This window comes from Mesoplodon mirus, assembly GCF_964341445.2.
Source record: "Mesoplodon mirus genome assembly, chromosome: 7".
In the NCBI taxonomy this organism is placed as follows: Eukaryota; Metazoa; Chordata; class Mammalia; order Artiodactyla; family Ziphiidae; genus Mesoplodon; species Mesoplodon mirus.
Window position 1 is genome coordinate 13,483,861 of NC_138983.1, and position 20,278 is coordinate 13,504,138.

The 20,278-nt window shown below is 39.6% G+C and overlaps 1 protein-coding gene across 2 annotated transcripts in view; it reads left to right on the forward strand.

The window, feature by feature from the left end:
- Positions 1-20,278, forward strand: part of NUP160 (nucleoporin 160) — a 52,623-nt gene that overhangs the window by 19,800 nt on the left and 12,545 nt on the right. For both annotated transcript variants that reach the window (XM_082628304.1, XM_082628305.1), the window contains 14 exons: positions 207-290; positions 550-720; positions 1,472-1,571; positions 1,848-2,013; positions 2,697-2,824; positions 2,914-3,074; positions 4,821-4,954; positions 5,616-5,686; positions 6,370-6,529; positions 7,804-7,873; positions 8,458-8,556; positions 9,598-9,717; positions 19,988-20,083; positions 20,183-20,277. In XM_082628304.1, the coding sequence (XP_082484430.1) occupies positions 207-290; positions 550-720; positions 1,472-1,571; positions 1,848-2,013; positions 2,697-2,824; positions 2,914-3,074; positions 4,821-4,954; positions 5,616-5,686; positions 6,370-6,529; positions 7,804-7,873; positions 8,458-8,556; positions 9,598-9,717; positions 19,988-20,083; positions 20,183-20,277 (1,655 nt within the window). The remainder of the gene's footprint in view (positions 1-206; positions 291-549; positions 721-1,471; positions 1,572-1,847; positions 2,014-2,696; positions 2,825-2,913; positions 3,075-4,820; positions 4,955-5,615; positions 5,687-6,369; positions 6,530-7,803; positions 7,874-8,457; positions 8,557-9,597; positions 9,718-19,987; positions 20,084-20,182; position 20,278) is intronic.

Genomic DNA, 20,278 nt, shown 5'->3' on the forward strand with positions numbered 1-20,278 from the left:
CAACGCAGCCAATCAATCAATCAATCAGTCAATTTATAAAAAGAAATTATTTGCGCAATGTTAAGAGTAAATGTGTGTTTCAGGCATGTCCAGTCTCTATTGTATAGTATATTACCTCAGTATCTTCTGACCTGGAGTATTTTTCATTCAGTTTTTAGTATTATGTGATACTCTAAAGTGTCTCTTTGCGTCTGTTTTATTTTTAGATTTTCTGTCGAGGAACTGACAGGAATTTAGATCTCTCCTGGAATGAACTAAAGAAAGAAGTTACTTTAGCTGTTGAAAGTGAGGTGAGGTTTGGGTAAAGAAAGAATGATAATTTCTTTCATCTCCCTATGGAGTAGATTGGTACTGAGAAATTGTTCAAATTGTTCATTGGACCTTGTTAGTAAGAAATATAAATGTCTAAACCTTTTAATTAGTCTATGGCATGTAATGCATAAGGGATATTCATTTGCCTATAGCTTAGTAAAATGATATTAAACAATTATGTTTTGGGGGGAGAAAGATCCCAAATGGTATCAAGAGGGTTTTTTTTGTTGTTGCCAGCTCCAAGGAAGTGTAACAGAGTATGAATTTTCCCAGGAAGAGTTCCGAAATTTACAACAGGAATTTTGGTGCAAGTTCTATGCCTGTTGTCTTCAGTATCAAGAAGGCCTTTCTCATCCTCTTGCCCTACATTTGAATCCACACACAAACATGGTGTGCCTGCTGAAAAAAGTAAGAGAGCAGAAACATAACAGAAGAACTCCTTTAGACTGTTCAGTGGGTCTTTCAGAATGTAGTGTCTATTGTATATTGTAGTTCGCTTTTAGGATTTTGGTGGGTTTTTTGTTGGGTGGGGGTCCTAAAATTATAGTTCATTTTTGTTTAAATATTCTTCTGCATTATTTATACTTTTTTGCATCTTGTTTTGTATTGAAGTGATTTCTAATTTGAAAGTTACAAGAGTCATGCAGAGAACTTCTGTATACTCTTCAACCAGATTCCATTGCTTCTTTTCTTTCTATAGATATGTTTTTTTCTTCCTGAGCCACTTGAGAGTTAGTTGTAAACATCATTCCCCTTAATCCTTACACATTTTAGCATGTATCTTAAGCACAAGGGTATTCTTATATTACCACAGCACAATTTAAAGATCAGGCAGTTTGATATTGATATAATATAATACAGTTTATATGCAGATTTTACCAGTTGTGCTTACAATTTTTATTCTTGATCTGGGATCCAATCCAAGATCTTGCATTTATTTAGTTGTCAGGTTTCTTTAGCTTAATCTCCAGCTGTTGTCAGCCCTTCTTTGTCTTTCATGACACTGACATTTTTTTGAAGACTACACCTGTTGTTTGGTAGAGTGTCCCTTAATTTGGATTTGTCTGGGGTTAGCTCATGATAAGATTCAGGTCTCAAATATTTTTTATCTTTAAACATTCACTGAAAACAAATGTAACTGGAAGATTTGTATTTCCAGGGGTACCTGTCTTTCCTTGTGCCTTCCTCCTTAGTGGACCATTTATATCTCCTCCCTGATGAGAATCTTTTGACAGAGGATGAGACAGCCATATCTGATGGTAATAGTAATTGTTATGTCCATATTTAAGCCCTTTCTGCCATGAACCCTATGATTTCTTTCAAATGAATGCAGAAAACATTGATTTCTACTGTGGTTTTTCCTGGCCACTTTACCACATTGTAGATATTTTAGGGGAAACTGAAGAGTCCTAAACATCTTTAAGACCTCAGATAGATACCTGGCATTTAATTATTAATATTTTAATTTAATATAATATTAGCTAGCAGCTCTTCATTGGCTTGAGACATGAATGTCAACTTTCTCTTGCTTATAGATGTGGATGTTGCTCGGGATGTCGTATGTCTCATAAAATGCCTTCGGCTGATTGGAGAGTCAGTAACTATGGATATGTCAGTAATGATGGAAATGAGTTGTTACAACCTACAGTCTCCAGAAAAGGCTGCAGAACAGATTCTGGAAGATTTGATCACTATTGATGTGTAAGGAGAATTTAGGGTAAAGTCCATTTCCTAATGGAAATTTAGCAATTCTTAGTGCCAAAATCAGGGGGTTTTTTTGTTTGTTTCTTGCGGTACGCGGGCCTCTCACTGTTGTGGCCTCTCCCGTTGTGGAGCACAGGCTCCAGATGTGCAGGCTTAGTGACCATGGCTCATGGGCCCAGCCGCTCCGCGGCACGTGGGATCTTCCCGGACCGGGGCACGAACCCGTGTCCCCTGCATTGGCAGGCGGACTCTCAACCACTGCGCCACCAGGGAAGCCCCCAAAATCGGGTTTTTAATGTACACTCAAGTGTGTACAAAGTAGAGGCTTAAAGTTAATTGCCGTGATTCTCAGTAGGTATTTCAGCTTTTAAACAGAAAATCTAATACATGAATTCAGGTTTGGAAACAGACTCATGAATTATGGTCTGGCTATTAACTGAGCTATAAATTCTAAAATGTAAAAGTATTTTTCTCACATTCATTTTGTCTGTCATTTCCAAAAATAAATGAGGGAAAAATTTCTACATGGAGTAAAAGTATCTTGTACACCAGAGTGATTATCTCTACTCCTTTGTTATGTGGCTGGTTTTCATGTTTCATAGAGCATTTAGCTTATACGGCATATAGAGTCTACCTCATATATTCTTGGTAGTAATAGGAGTTTTCTAATTTCCTTATAGAGACAATGTGATGGAGGATATTTGTAGTAAACTGCAAGAGATTAGGAACCCAGCCCATGCCATTGGATTTCTTATACGGGAAATGGATTATGAAACAGAAGTGGAAATGGAAAAGGGATTCAATCCAGGTGAATGACAAAACAACAAATGTACCTCTCTGATTTAGAGAAAACAGTGATACATTTAACTGTTTTTTGTTTTTTTTTTTTAATTACAGCTCAGCCTTTGAATATTCGAATGAATCTTTCCCAGCTCTATGGTAGTAGCACAGCAGGGCGTATTGTGTGCAGAAGTGTGTGTAAAATTGCCAGTACTCGCTTCCTCATCTGCCGAGACCTCTTGATCTTACAGCAGCTACTAATGAGGCTAGGAGATGCAGTAAGTACTACTTGAGGGAAAGCTTGTAACATCTGAAACCCCTTCTTGACCTGCCGGCACATAGCAGAATGTCAGCTCTGAGAGCCACCAGACTCTTGTTGCCATACAGCTGCCCTCTTCTCCCCCACTACTGAATGTTTTATGTTCAAAAATTACCTTTCTGCCCACCATCAGAAGTCCCATTTATCTCACTCATCTGAACCTGACAAGGAAGCAGTCTAATTAAACTAATTCATGTTAATGTATAAATAGCTGAAAGGCCTTTGGGGCTCCCAGGGATATTTTTACTTTTTAAATCAGAATTTATTAAATCAAATACGTTGCTAATGGCAGAATTTCAGGTAAAAATAAGGAAAAAACATTTAGGAAGATGATCGGTTTAGGACACCAAGGAGAAACAGAAACCTTTCCTGAGAGTCTGTCACTTAGGGCAGCCCTTACTAACTGAGTTCTTTTTAATCTTTGTAGATTCTTCCATTTCTTCAGGTTTTGGGGGGTATTTTTGTTTGTTTTTTTGTTTGTTTGCCACATGGCTTGCAGGATCTTAGTTCCCCAACCAGGGATTGAACCCAGATGCTGACAGTGAAAGCCTGAGTTCTAACCACTGGACCACCAGGGAATTCATCTGTAATCTTCTACCCAGTGATAACCACTATTACTTTTTTTTTTCTTTAATATTTATTTATTTATTTATTTTGCTGCACCGGGTCTTAGTTGAGGCATGCGAGATCTTTTCGTTGCGGCATGCGGACTCTTAGTTGCAGCATGCCTGCGGGATCTAGTTCCCCAACCAGGGATCAAAGCTGGGCCCCCTGCATTGGAAGCGTGGAGTCTTACCCACTGGACCAGGGAAGTCCCACTATTTACATTTTGTTATACACCCATTTTTTTTCTCTGCAAATAGTTTTTAAATTTTATTAGGAAATTAGTATATGCTATATATTATTTTTCAGAATCTGGTGGTTTTTATTCTTCCACTTTACAAATCTCACCAGCATGTTCACATGTTACTAAGTATTTTTATACAACATTATTTTTAATAGTTACCTACTATAATTTTAATTTATTCAACCAATCCTGTGGCCATCCAGGTTGTTGCCAGTTGTCCCCTTATAGATAGAACTTTCTGCATCCCTTTGACTATATCTCCAGGATGAATTCTAAGAACTAGAATTGATTGGTCATAAGTTAACGCACATGTTTTTTTCTTTTCGGCCACGCCGCGTGGCATACGGATCTTAGCTCCCCGACCAGGGAATGATGAACCTGTGCACCCCACGGTGGAAGCGTGGAGTCTTAACCACTGGACCACCAGAGAAGTCCCAAAGTTATGCACATTTTTAAAGCTTTTGGTATTCTTGTAAAATTTTCCTCTAATGGTCATACCTATTTTTACCTAAGACCAGAAGCTTAAGAAAGGACTTAGATTTCCCTGTTACTCTTCTTGAGTCCTGAACCTACAGATTTAATGAAAGTTAAGCTGTTTGTTGTTGTTTTCTTTTACACCATCAGCTCCCATGACATGGTGAGCTATTTTTTATTATTTTGTACTGTTAAATGGGTAGATATTTTTGCTGCCTGCTACCCCAAAATGTAATAGGTGTGTTGCTTTTATGTATGTGTGTGTGTGTTGCTTTTATTTATGCCCTTTGTAACTGTGTTATTTTATTCTACCTCCACCTGAACCTAAGAGTTATCATTACTAATTGCTATTTACTGTCTCACCCACCCACCCACCATGTATAGGTGATTTGGGGAGCTAGTCAGCTCTTTCAAGCTCAGCAAGACCTACTACATCGAACAGCTCCCCTACTCTTATCTTATTACCTCATTAAGTGGGGAAGTCAGTGCTTGGCAACTGATGTTCCAGTTGATACACTGTGAGTTTCATTGTTCTGATTATTTTAAAAATAAATTGTGAGCTTAATTATTTTTCCCATTGTCTGAAAGAAAAAAATTTTTAATATTATGTTATAGCACTGATATGCCTTTAAAATTCAGAGCTTTCAGGTACTCCATTTTATAAAGGTTAAAGGCAACTTCTAAGAATGAAAATAATAAATATATATTTATTATTATATATGCGTATGTATAATGCAAAGACAAATCCTGTTGAAGGCAAAATAATAAGCTGAGGTCATGGGGAAGGTTAGACCACACATAAAAATGTGCTAGTTATTAAGGGTAGGCTGAGATTCTTTATAGCCAAAAGAAGAAAGAAAATTCAATATGTACCTACAAGACTCACATTTCACTTAGATAAGCCATTTTGTTTTTTCTGGCAAGGGAAAGATTTTCATGGCATGGAGGTCTTAAGAAATTTCTGCTCTGGCTTCTCATTGACGGATCACTGAATGATACGATGGGCAACAATCTAAACCATGGCTCATTTTCCAGATTTTCTTGTGCTTTCAATGGAGCTTTCATGTGTAATTTGTTAATAAAATTGACAGTGTTCTTGATAGGCTAACTTGTTGAGGTAATGTTTAGCATAGGAGAATTTATTGAGCTGTTGTTTTTTTGTTTTCCTTTTCCTCACAGGGAGTCTAATCTTCAACATTTATCAGTACTGGAACTAACTGACTCTGTTGCTTTAATGGCAAATAAGTTCGGTAAGGACTGGACTGTGTATGCATTTGATTTCAAGTTTGGCATTTATTGCATATTCATTAAAGTGGTCTTTTGCCACCTTTGCTTTGGAAAGGTCGATTAGGCTGTGCTTTCACTTTGAGAGGGTACAAGCAAGCTGTGTCCTGAGACCTCTGGTTGTGACAAGAGGTTTGTGCAGATGTAACCCTAGATGAGACATAAATGAAGGGTATTGCGTGTGTTTATATGCACTGCTGCTTTTCCATTGTATATTGACACTCCAGTGATTAATTCAACAAAATCTTTTTTTTAATTTGCGAAGTTCATATAGCTTTTGTAATCTTGTCTTCATCAACAAATATTCAAAAGGAGCCCTCTCTCACGCTTGAGAACCATTCTGGAGAATTTATTTTCTATTGTTTTGGTATAAAACTTAGAATCTTAGGACTGTACTTACTGGAAGCACTTTCTAGAGAAAAGGAATGACTACAATGTTAAATGGGTTTTTTATTGAATTTATATAGTACTTCATAGTTTACAGATTGCTTTTATTTATATTGGCATTGATTACACCAGTGATGCATTTTATATTTTGAAATAAAAAATGTTCTTTGTTACAGGCATAAAATGAATCGGTAGACTGTCTTAACTGAAAATTGATACTACTATCACAAGTTGGTGACTGTTAAAACTTTTTGTTTTTAAGTATCTAGCCCTCAGACAATTGTGGAGTTATTCTTCCAAGAAGTTGCAAGAAAACACATTATATCTCATTTGTTCTCTCAACCAAAGGCACCTCTCAGCCAGACTGAGTTGAACTGGCCTGAGATGATTACTGCAATTACCAGTTATTTATTGCAGCTTTTGTATCCTTTCATTTAAAAGCCAGTTGAATGGTTTCTCTTATCCAAATAGTCTAAGATTCAGTAATATTCTGCCTGTGTAATGAAGATTTTTAATGAGGTTGGGTACTTATCCCCAACAAGAGATGATATTTATTTTCAGATATCCCAATTTTTATTTTCTTTTAATTTGTTTTTTTGCTCATGAGTTGAGCCAGATTTTATTGGTGCACACACATTTGATACCTCTTTTTTTTATAATTTATTTATTATTTTTTAATTTTTGGCTGCGTTGGGTCTTTGTTGCTGAATGCAGGCTTTTTCTCGTTGTGGTGCGTGGGCTTCTCATTGCAATGGCTTCTCCTGTTGTGGAGCACGGGCTCTAGGGTGTGCAGGCTTCAGTAGTTGTGACTCACGGGCTCCAGAGCGCAGGCTCGGTAGTTGTGGCACACGGGCTTAGTTGCTCCACGGCATGTGGGATCTTCTGGGACCAGGGCTTGAACCCGTGTTGCCTGCATTGGCAGGCAGATTCTTAACCACTGCGCCACCAGGGAAGCCCTAGCTCTCTTTTAAAACATACATTCATAAAATATTTATTGAATGGCTCTGTATGCCAGGCGCTGTGTTAGGTACTGGGTATCCACTGGCATAGTATGCTTGTGCAATATACTAGCTTGAATTAGAAATGACCACCCAGTGATGAAATACATGCTTTAGTCCATTGTTAACTGAGCTATAATCTAGGCGACTAGGCTCCTAGTATCTAACCTTTCCACTCTGCTTGTCTAATATTAAAGTTACATAATTACATAGAAAGGACGTGTGCTATGCCACCTTCCCTTTACCTTTTTTTTTTAATTATTAATTTTTAAAAAATTTTATTTCTGGTTGCGGTGGGTCTTCGTTGCTGTGCGCGGGCTTTCTGTAGTTGCAGTGAGCGGGGGCTACTCTTCGTTGCGGTGCACAGGCTTCTCATTGCGGTGGCTTCTCTTGTTGTGGAGCATGGGCTCTAGGCGTGCAGGCTTCAGTAGTTGTGGCTCGCAGGCTCTAGAGCACAGGCTCAGTAGTTGTGGCGCAGGGGCTTAGTTGCTCCGTGATATGTGGGCTCTTCCCAGAACAGGGCTCGAACCCGTGTCCCCTGCATTGGCAGGCGGATTCTTAACCACTGCACCACCAGGGAAGCCCCTCTTTACCTTCTTTTTAAAAATTAAGCCATTTCATGGAGTGTGATGCCTAACATGTATTGATATATTTAAGTTTTGCCAAAAGAGTAAATAATCTTCTTAACCAATGACTAGATGGCCTAGCAATCCTGGTTGCCTCTTTCTAGAATGTTTGATGGGGAATTGTCAGTATGTACAATTGCAGGTGAGTACTGTTGAACATTTCAGGGCAATCATTCTTGTAAAGAATGGGGTTTCTGGGACTTTTTTCTTTGTAAATGTTTCCTGCATTTTAATTGGGCTAATAGTAAGAACCACAATAATGTACACTCATTTACACTGAAACATACCCCAGAGAGATTTCCTTTACTTCCCTCTTGGCAGTATCATTCCTAACAATTTTTTATAGAGTATTTTTTTGTTAGTTCTCTTTATTGGGTTCTCTTTACAGTAAGAAAACATACCATTGTCTTCATATAAATCCTTCACTGGAATCTAGTCAGTTGAACCAGTAAATACCAAAAGTTGGAAAATTGCTAGAATGGAAAGTGCATGTTTGTTTACATGTGTTAGTGTTATTGCAGTCCTGTTTGCTTTCTTAAAGTGCCTAATAACCTAGTATAAGAATGGACTAACGGGATTCAGTTTTAATCTCCAGATGATTTCTGGAAATACAACTTTTGTGTTGATTGACCCCTATCTTCTCTCCCTCTGTGAAGAACTTGGAAATGAGTATCTCCTTAAGGAATATTTATTCTCTAATCAGAAAGCATCTTTTATGCCTTTAAGGATTATATTCAGCTGCTACATCCTTGGTGTCAAGTCAATGTTGGTTCCTGTCGATTTATGCTGGGACGGTGTTACCTGGTTACAGGAGAGGGACAGAAGGTAAACTGCATTTGAAAGATGAGCAACTGTTAAACCATTACACTGTTTTTATTATATCTTTTTTTTTTTTTTTTGGCTGCGTTGGGTCTTCATTGCTGTGCGTGGGCTTTCTCTAGTTGTGGTGAGCGGGGGCTACTCTTTGTTGCGGTGCACGGGCTTCTCATTGCAGTGGCTTCTCCTGTTGCAGAGCAAGGGCTCTAAGCGCATAGGCTCAGTAGTTGTGGCTCGCAGGCTCTAGAGCACAGGCTCAGTAGTTGTGGCGCACGGGCTTAGTTGCTCTGCAGCATGTGGGATCTTCCCGGACCAGGGCTTGAACCCATGTCACCTGCATTGGCAGGTGGATTCTTAACCCTTGCACCACCTGGGAAGTTGTATATCTTTTTTTTATTCTGGTTTTCTTCCTATTATGGTAGTTTACATTTCTAATTTTTTCTTGATATCCTGTTATGGAGCTTTTCAAACAAAGAAAAGTCCAAAGACTTTCATACTAAACAATTATATACGCCCACTCAAATTCTACAATTGTTAACATGTTGCTACAGTTGGTGTATCACATTTATCCGTCAATTTTCTTATTAAAGTTTACTTTTTAACTAACAGCATTTAAGTTAAAAAGTTAGATAAATGAAAGAAAATGTTAAATAATGCATCAGAGAGAATTTAGATATGACAGAAACTGCAAATGCAGTCAATGGTCTTAAATAATTTTTTTTTTTTTTTTTTTTTTTTTTTGTGGTACGCGGGCCTCTCACTGTTGTGGCCTCTCCCGTTGCGGAGCACAGGCTCCGGACGCGCAGGCTCAGCGGCCATGGCTCACGGGCCCAGCCGCTCCGCAGCATGTGGGATCTTCCCAGACCGGGACACGAACCCCCGTCCCCTGCATCGGCAGGCGGACTCTCAACCACTGCGCCACCAGGGAAGCCCGGTCTTAAATAATTTTATTTCTTTTTTGGTTTTCGTTGGTATAAGAACCCTTGACTTATAGCACCTAGAAGTGGAACAGTCTATCATAAGTCATTTTGTATTCTTCTATTTCTCCAGGCTCTGGAATGTTTCTGCCAGGCAGCATCTGAAGTGGGCAAAGAGGAATTCTTAGCTCGCTTGATCCGTTCAGAGGATGGGGAGATTGTGTCCACCCCCAGGCAGCAGTATTATGATAAGGTATATTCTGTCATGGTTTGGTCCTTCTTACACCACCCTGTGTACAAATCTAACAGGGCAGGGGCGGGGGCAGATAAATTAGGAGTTTCAGATTAACATATACACACTACTATATATAAAATAGGTAAACAACAAGGACCTACTGTATAGCACAAGGAGCTATACTCAATATCTTGTAATAACCTATAATGGAAAAGAATCTGAGAAAGAATATGAATATATACATATAGATAAATATGTATAACGGAATCACTTTGCTGTACACTTGAAACTAACACAACATTGTAAGTTAACTATACTTCAGTTTAAAAAAATGTATCTGAAATATATTAGTTTGGTATTTGGGGAGAAAAATAACATAAAAATTTAATCACTCCCTGAATCTCCAAATGAAAAGAAAAATGAATTTGCCTAGAGAAATTGAAGAAACATATATTTTTACATTTGATATATTTTTTTTTGTTTTTTCGGGTTTTTTTATTTGGTTGCACTGGGTCTTAGTTGCAGCAGGAGGGCTCCTTAGTTGTGGCATGCATGTGGGATCTAGTTCCCTGACCAGGGATCAAACCCTGGCCCCCTGCATTGGGAGCATGGAGTCTTAACCACTGTGCCACCGAGGAAGTCCCTGATAAATGTTTTTAACTTAAATGAAATTCCCATCATGATATAATTTTGTTAGCTCTGTCATCATTAGAACTTTATTACTTAGTATTCATCTTGCTGATATCTCAAACAATTAACTTGTAATGCTGTATTTAGCCTTAGTTTGTGATTTAGCCCTGGGTACCCCTCCTGACCTTTTTTTCCTTCTACTCTTTCCTCTGGTCACTCACTCAGCTATAACAGTAGTGGCCTTCTTACTGTCTCATAAAAGCCAAGCACATACTCTATTCCCTTCAGGACCTTTCTCCCTGCTGTTCCTCATCCTGGAATGGTCTTCCTCCAGGTAGTCAAGTTTCTAATGCCCTCATTTCATTCAGGTCTCTGCTCCTGTGTCACCTCCTGAGAGTTCCCCCCTGCCTTGCCTACAAAGAAGCAGACGTGCACGTGCTCTCCTGCACACCTGCTCCTTCTCTCCCTTAGTGCAGAGTGAGGCGCTGTGGGCAGTCTCTCTCCTTGCCCCGCTTTATTTTTCTTTATGACATTTAGCCATGCTTGATGTTATATTTTAGATTCTATGGTGTTTTTTTTTCACATCTTTATTGGAGTATAAATGCTTTACAATGTTGTGTTAGTTTCTGCTGTACAAAGTGAATCAACTGTATGTATACATATATCCCCATATCCCCTCCCTCTTGAGCCTCCCTCCCACCCTCCCTATGCCGTTCCTCTAGGTCGTCACAAAGCCCTGAGCTGATCTCCCTGTGCTATGCAGCTTCCCACTAGCCATCCATTTGACATTTGGTAGTGTATATACGTCAGTGCTACTCTCTGACTTCATCCCAGCTTCCCCTCCCCTCCACCGGTGCCCTCAAGTCTGTCCTCTACGTCTGCATCTTTATTTCTGCCCTGCCGCTAGGTTCATCAGTACCGCTTTTTAAAATTCCATATATGTGCATTAGCATACAGTATTTGTTTTTCTCTTTCTGAGTTACTTCACTCTGTATGACAGAGTTTTGGTCCATCCACCTCACTGCAAATAACTCAATTTCGTTCCTTTTTATGGCTGAGTAATATTCCATTATATACATGTGCCACATCTTCTTTATCCATTCATCTGTTGATGGACACTTGGGTTGCTTCCATATCCTGGCTATTGCAAATAGAGCTGCAATGAACACTGTGGTACGTGTCTCTTTTTGAATTATGGTTTTCTCAGGGTATATGCCCAGTAGTAGGACTGCTGGGTCATATGGTAATTCTATTTTTAGTTTTTTAAGGAAACTCCATACTGTTCTCCATAGTGGTTGTATCAGTTTACATTCCCACCAACAGTGCAGGAGGGTTCCCTTTTCTCCACACCCTCTCCAGCATTTATTGTTTCTAGATTTTTTGATGATGGCCATTCTGACTGGTGTGAGGTGATACCTCATTGTAGTTTTGATTTGCATTTCTCTAATGATTAGTGATGTTGAGCATCTCTTCATGCGTTTGTTGGCCATCTGTATGTCTTCTTTGGAGAAATGTCTATTTAGGTCTTGCACCCATTTTTGGACTGGGTTGCTTGTTTTTTTGATATTGACCTGCATGAGCTGCTTGTATATCTTGGAGATTAATCCTTTGTCCGTTGCTTCGTTTGCAAATAATTTCTCCCATTCTGAGGGTTGTCTTTTTGTCTTGTTTATGGTTTCCTTTGCTGTGCAAAAGCTTTTAAGTTTCATTAGGTCCCATTTGTTTATTTTTGTTTTTATTTCCATTACTCTAGGAGGTGGGTCAAAAAGGATCTTGCTGTGATTTACGTCATGGAGTGTTCTGCCTATGTTTTCCTCTAAGAGTTTTATAGTGTCTGACTTAACATTTAGGCCTTTAATCCATTTTGAGTTTATTTTTGTGTATGGTGTTAGGGAGTGTTCTTTTTTTTTGGCTGCAGCGGGTCTTTGTTGCTGCACACAGGCTTTCTGTAGTTGTGGTGAGCGGAGGCTACTCTTCCTTGTGGTTTGAGGGCTTCTCATTACAGTGGCTTCTCCTGTTGCGGACCACGGGCTCTAGGCGCGTGGACTTCAGTAGCTGGCACACAGGCTCAGTAGTTGTGGCTCATGGACTCTAGAGCACAGGCTCAGTAGTTGTGGCGCACAGGCTTAGTTGCTCCGTGGCATGTGGGATCTTCCCAGACCAGGGATTGTCCCCTGCACTGGCAGGCAGATTCTTAACCACTGCACCACCAGGGAAGTCTGGGAGTGTTCTAATTTCATTCTTTTACATGTAGCTGTCCATTTTTCCCAGCACCACTTATTGAAGAGGCTGTCTTTTCTCCATTTTCTATTCTCGCCTCCTTTATCAAAGATAAGGTGACCATATATGTGTGTGGGCTTTCTATCTTGTTGCATTGATCTATATTTCTGTATTTGTGCCAGTACCATACTGTCTTCATTACTGTAGCTTCGTAGTATAGTCTAAAGTCAGGGAGCCTGATTCCTCCAGCTCTGTTTTTCTTTCTCAAAGATTGCTTTGGCCATTCGGGGTCTTTTGTGTTTCCATACAAATTGTAAAATTTCTTGTTCTAGTTCTGTGAAAAATGCCATTGGTAATTTGATAGGGATTGCATTGAACCTATAGATTGCTTTGAGTGGTGTAGTCATTTTCACAATATTGATTCTTCCAATCCAGGAGCATGGTATATCTCTCCATCTGTTTATGTTATCTTTTATTTCTTTCATCAGTGTTTTATAGTTTTCTGAGTACAGGTCTTTTGCCTCCTTAGGTAGGTTTATTCCTAGGTATTTTATTCTTTTTGTTGTGATGGTAAAATGGGATTGTTTCTTTAATTTCTCTTTCTGATCTTTCGTTGTTAGTGTACAGGAATGCAAGAGATTTCTGTGCATTAATTTTGTATCCTGCAACCTTACCAAATTCATTGATTATTTCTAGTAGTTTTCTGGTGGCATCTTTAGGATGTTCTATGTATAGTATAATGTCATCTGCAAACAGGGACAGTTTTACTTCTTCTTTTCCAATTTGTATTCCTTTTATTTCTTTTTCCTCTCTGATTGCTGTGGCTAGGACGTGCAATACTATGTTGAATAATAGTGGTGAGAGTGAACGTCCTTGTCTTGTTCCTGATCTTAGAGGAAATGCTTTCAGTTTTTCGCCATTGAGAATGATGTTTGCTGTGGGTTTGTCATATGTGGCTTTTATTCTGTTGAGATAGGTTCCCTCTGTGCCCACTCTCTGGAGAGTTTTCATCATAAATGGGTGTTGAATTTTGTCAAAAGCTTTTTCTACATCTATTAAAATGATCATATGGTTTTTATTCTTCAATTTGTTATATGGTGTATCACATTGATTGTTTTACATATATTGAAGAATCCTTGCATCCCTGGGAAAAATCCCACTTGATCATGGTGTATGATCCTTTTAATGTGTTGCTGGATTCTGTTTGCTAGTATTTTGTTGAGGATTTTTGTGTCTGTGTTCATCAGTGATATTGGTCTGTAATTTTCTTTTTTTGTGATATCTTTGCCCGGTTTTGGTATCAGGGTGATGGTGGCCTCGTAGAACGAGTTTGGGAGTGTTCCTCCCTCCACAATTTTTTGGAAGAGTTTGAGAAGGGTAGGTGTTAATTCTTCTCTAAATGTTTGATAGAATTCACCTATGAAGCCATCTGTCCTGGACTTCTGTTGGAAGATTTTTAATTACAGTTTCAATTTCACTACCTGTGATTGGTCTGTTTATATTTTCTCATTCTTCCTGGTTCTATCTTGGAAGGTTTTACTCTTCCAAGAATTTGTCCATTTCTTTCAGGTTATCCATTTTATTGGCTTATAGTTGCTTGTAGTAGTCTCTTATCATCTTTTGTATTTCTATGGTATCAGTTGTAACCTCTCCTTTTTCATTTCTAATTTTATTGATTTGAGTCCTCTCCCTTTTTTCCTTGATGAGTCTGGCTAAAGGTTTATCAATTTTGTTTATCTTCTCAAAGAACCAGCTTTTAGTTTTACTGATCTCTGCTATTGTTTTCTTTGTTTCTATTTCATTTATTTCTGCTCTGATCTTTATGATTTCTTTCATTCTACTAATTTTGGGTTTCCTTTGTTCTTCTTTTTCTGGTTGCTTTAGGTGTAAGTTTAGATGTTTATTTGAGATTTTTTTTGTTTCCTGAGGTGAGCTTGAATTGCTGTGAACTTCCCTCTTAGAACTGCTTTTGCTGTGTCCCATAGGTTTTGGATTGTTGTGTTTTCGTTGTCATTTGTTTCTAGGTATTTTTTTATTTCCTCTTTTATTTCTTCAGTGATCTCTTGGTTATTTAGCAGTGCACTGTTTAGCCTCCATGTGTTTGTGTTTTTTACTGTTTTTTCCTGTAATTGATTTCTAATCTCATAGCGTTGTGGTCAGAAAAGATGCTTGATACAGTTTCAGTTTTCTTAAATTTTCCAAGGTTTGATTTGTGACCCAAAATGTGATCTATTCTGGAGAACGTTCCGTGTGCAGTTGATAAGAATGTGTATTCTTCTGCTTTCGGGTGGAATGTCCTAAAAATATCAATTAAGTCTATCTTGTCTGTTGTGTCATTTAAAGCTTGTGTTTCCTTATTTATTTTCTGTCTGGATGATCTTTCTATTGGTGTAAGTGGGGTATTAAAGTCCCCCACTATTACTGTGTTACTGTCAATTTCTCCTTTTATGGCCTTATGTACTGAAGTGCTCCTATGTTGGATGCATAAATATTTATAATTGTTATGTTTTCTTCTTGGATCAATCCCTTGATCATTATGTAGTGTCTCTCCTTATCTCTTATAACAGTCTTTATTTTAAAGTCTATTTTATCTGATGTGAGTATTGCTACTCCAGCTTTCTTTTGATTTCCTTTTGCATGGAATATCTTTTTCCATCCCTTCACTTTCAGTCTGTACGTGTCCCTAGGTCTGAAGTGGGTCTCTTGTAGACAGCATATATAAGCATCTTGTTTTTGTATGCATTCAGCCAGTCTGTGTCTTTTGGTTGGACCATTTAATCCATTTACATTCAAGGTGATTATCGATATGTATGTTCCTATTACCATTTTCTTAATTGATTTGGGTTTGTTTTTGTGCGTCTTTTTCTTCTCTTGTGTTTCCCGCTTAGAAAAGTTCCGTAGCATTGTTGTAGAGGTAGATTGGTGGTGCTGAATCCTGTTAGCTTTTGCTTGCTGTAAAGCTTTTGATTTCTCCATCGAATCTGAATGAGATCCTTGCTGGGTAGAGTAATCTTGTAGGTTTTTCCCTCTCATCAGTTTAAATATGTCCTGCCACTCCTTTCTGGCTTGCAGAATTTCTGCTGAAAGATCAGCTGTTAACCTTATGGGGATTCCCTTGTATGTTATTTGTTGCTTTTCCCTTGCTGCTTTTAACATTTTTCTTTGTATTTAATTTTTGATAGTTTGATTAGTATGTGTCTTGGAGTGTTTCTCTTTGGGTTTATCCTGTATGGGACTCTCTGTGCTTCCTGGACTTGATTGACTATTTCCTTTCCCATGTTAGGGAAGTTTTCAACTATAATCTCTTCAAATATTTTCTCAGACCCTTTCTTTTCCTCTTCTTCTTCTGGGACCCCTATAATTCGAATGTTGGTGCGTTTAATGTTGTCCCAGAGGTCACCGAGACTGTCCTTAGTTCTTTTCATTCTTTCTTCTTCTGCTCCCTGGCAGTTATTTCCACCATTTTATCTTCCAGGTCACTTATCTGTTCTTCTGCCTCAGTTATTCTGCTATTGATTCCTTCTAGAGTATTTTTAATTTCAGTTATCGTGTTGTTCATCACTGTTTGTTTGCTCTTTAGTTCTTGATCCTTGTTGAATGTTTCTTGTATTTTCTCCATTCTGTTTCTGAGATTTTGGATCATCTTTGCTATCATTACTCTGAATTCTTTTTCAGGTAGGTTGCCTATTTCATCTTCATTTATTTGCTCTTGTAGGTTTTTACCTTGCTCCTTTGTAACATATTTTTTAGTCATTTCTTTTTTTGATGGGTGAGGCTGTATTCCTGTCTTACTGGTTGTTTGGCCTGAGGCATCCAGCACTGGAGTTTGCAGGCAGTTGGGAGGAGCCAGGTCTTGGTGCCGAGATGAGACCTCCAGGAGGCCTCACTCTGATTAATATTCCCTGGGGTCTGAGGTTCTCTGTTAGTTCAGCGGTTTGGATTTAGAGCTCCCACCACAGGAGCTTGGGCCCGACCTCCAGCCTGGGAACCAAGATCCCACAAGCCGTGTGGTATGGGAAAAAAAAAAAAAAAAGGAGCAATACAATAACAAAGAATAAAAAACAAAATAAAATTAGAAAGATAAAAAATATATTAGGAAAAATAAAAATATAATTGAAACAACTGCAACAAGGTAAAATAAAACCACAACAGAAAAAAGGGCGGCGGCGGAGGGGGGAGGAACAAGCCAAAAGGAGCAGAACAATAACAAAGTATAAAGAATAAAATAAACGTAGAAAAATAAAAGATTTATTTGAAAAAATAAAAATATAAATGAATCAACAAGGTAAAACAGAACCCCAATCTAAAAGAGGAAAAAAGAAGAAAAGAAAACAAAAAAGCGTTGGCTACGGGGGCAGAGTTTAGGTGGGGGCAGAACTTAGGCAGTGGCATGGTTTAGGCTGGGGCAAGACCTAGGTGGGTGGGGGGTGACATCTGAGCATGGGGCAGGGCATGGACTTAGGACCCACACAGCTGGAAAAGGCCTTGGGGGTGAGGCCTAGCCAGGGTGACGTTCAGTTGTAGGGTGGGGCCTCTGCTTAGGACTTGCATGGAAGGGGAGTGGCAGCACCTCCCAAGGAGGGCCCCTGGAGTGTGGGGTTCAGGAGTCAGGAGTAAGGCCTTGGGTGAGGGTGTTTGGGTGGGGTTTAGGCCCGGCGTGTTGGAGGGAGTCTCAGAGGGGGTCTCCAAGTGTAGAGGTGTGGCCCTGGGTGGGGGTGTAGGGGTGGGGCTTGGGCTCTGTGCTGCAGGAGGGAGGCTCCCCGGGCAGAGGATTGGGCCCCAGAGCCCAGCAGGCTCTCTGGTGCCTAAGTGGACAGGGAAAGTGCTGGCTGTGTTCCCTTCCATTCCTCTGTGCCCCCCTCTCCCCCCACGGTCTCCCCCAGGGTCTCCCCCGTCACCACTGGACCCCTAACCGTGGGTGGGTTCTGCTGGGTGTAGGAACTCCTCCCCTCCCCCAGCTGCCCCTCAGGGGTGTGGTCCCGTAGATCCAGCCTTTATTTTTGCTCCCCCTTCCCTCCCTCCCACTCCCTCAGGACCCGCACGGCTGGAGGGGGCCTAGGTGGGCAGAAGATCAGGCCCAGATCTCAGCAGGCTCCCGGGGGCCCAGGTGGGCAGGGAAACCTGGCCACTCTCCCTTTTGATCCTCTGCCCTCCCAGTGGTCCCCCAACTTCCCCCTTCGGGTGTGGGATCCCTCCCCCTCCCCCAGCTGCACCTCAGGGGCACTAGTCCTGTCCCGCATCCACTTCTCCTCCCCCCTCACTCCCCCCCACTTCCCACATCCTACCCGGTCGCTGGAGGTTCCTGCCATCCCCTTAGGCGTCCATGGTCCCCCCCGCCCCCCCGGTTCCTGTAGGTGCCCTAGTTGTGAGGAGACTCAAATTCTGCGTCCTCCTAGTCTGCCATCTTGACTCCGCCCCTAGATTCTACGTTACTTGTTTATTTGGATTTCCTACCAAAAAGTAAATGCAACAAGAGCAGGCTTCACAGTTTGTTCATTGCTTGTTAAAGGGATAAATGAATTTATACGGAAGTAGATTTGTAACTCTTAATAATTGTCTGCCATTCTACTAATGAGAAAATTATTTTGAATTTTAAGTAAAGATTTTTAATCTGAGGCCAGATAGGTTTGAGGTATCAATACATCCCCTGAAAATACGTGCAAAGCGTTTTGTATTTTTTTCTGTGGAGACGCTCCATAGTTTTCATCACTGAAAAAAAAAAAAAAACATGAAAAATCACTGCTCCAGTGGACTCACTCACAGAACAAATAAATTAAGATGTGCTAATGTTTAATATCAGAATTGACTGTGGTGCCCTTATTTGGTCCTTTCACCAGGTGGTCATTTGTCACTTAGTATCGAGGGAAGAGTGAGTCTCAGCAAGGGGCGGGGCTGCCGAGTGGCACTGTCACTCATCCACCTGGTTTCAGTATGTTTGCCTGGTTAAGCTGATTTACACATTATATTGCTTAATTGTAATGAAAATCACCGAAAAAAAAAAGAATGTATATATATGTATAACTGAATCACTTTGCTGTACGGCAGTAATTAACACATTGTAAATCAACTATACTTCCATTAAATAAATAAATAAATAAAATTTTAAAATAATGAAAATCACCTTCACAGTATGGACTTGCTTTTAAAAATTCCTGTGAAGGGACTTCCCTGGTGGTCCAGTGGTTAAGACTCCATGCTGCCAATGCAGGGGGCGTGGGTTCGATCCCTGGTTGGGGAACTAAGATCCCACATCCCATGCGTGGTGTGGCCAAAAAAAATTCCTGTGAAGCAGCCAGATTGAATATAATATTGACAAAGTACATACGAACAAATGAGGATAAGATAGGGCTGGCACTTCTACTTTTGATATAGGCTCTTCATCAACCACATTGCAAGGTAAAAACAGTGACAGTCTATAATCAGGTCTGAGAATCAGCCAGAAACAATTGAACTTTTCAAGAATGCCACTTTAAAATCTAACTAAGTGTACCTTGAATTAAAATGTCAACTCAGGGGGCTTCCCTGGTGGCACAGTGGTTGAGTCTGCCTGCCGATGCAGGGGACATGGGTTTGTGCCCCGGTCCGGGAAGATCCCACATGTCACGGAGCGGCTAGGCCCGTGAGCCATGGCCGCTGAGCCTGTGCATCCAGAGCCTGTGCTCTGCAACGGGAGAGGCCACAACAGTGAGAGGCCCGCGTACCACAAAAAAAAAAAAAAAAAAAAAGTATAACCTTAAGAAAAAAAAACTGTAAGCATCCAGAAGAAAAGGATGTTTTTATACTGCTAATAAGACAGAAAAAACAAATAATCAGTAAGTACTAATAACTACAAATAATAATTTTTAAACTACCTTTATCTTCATCTTTAAGAAATTTCTATTTTGAAAGTGTTATTATACATATTTTTTAGAAATGTGTGTATATAGTATAAGTAAATGTCTGGGGAGTGTACTCAGACATTCTTAATAGGGTGGACAATCAAAAAAGTTTAAAGAGCACTATCCTATGTTATATTAGAAATGGGTTATGTCAAATATTAATGTATTCCCTTTAGTGTTTTTACAAGGCTATAGTGCTAATTTACTAGGCTTTAAATTCATCTATGACCTAAACAGTTAGTAGGAAAAGTTAGTAGTGAAATTATATTTGCTCATTCAACAAACATTTACTGATAACCTATTACGTACTAAACACTGAGGATACAGCTGTGCACAGAAAAGACCAATAAAGGGTTTTACACAGGTATCTTATTTAACAGTAGAATCTAAAGGAAAATCTTAAATATTAACCAAATAATCTTGTCCATCTTGTTGTCAGCACCTTTGATTTAATCTTTATCTTACCTACTTATCTTTCTAATTGATTTTAAATCGTATTCCAATTTGAAGTGCACTATACCATGTTAATATTAATGGAAATTTCTTCTATTTCCCCTTAGGTTTTGCGCCTGCTTGATGTTGTTGGGTTGCCTGAACTGGTTATTCAGTTGGCTACATCAGCAATAACTGAAGCAGGTGATGACTGGAAAAGTCAGGTAAGGACTAACTGTAATCTAGTTATTGCCCTTGAGGTTTATCGTGGATGTGGTGTTTTAATTTCTATTGTTCTTTTTTTCCCTATGTTTGATACTTAGGCTACTTTAAGGACATGCATTTTCAAACATCATTTGGATTTAGGTCACAATAGCCACGCATATGAAGCCTTAACCCAGATTCCTGATTCCAGCAGG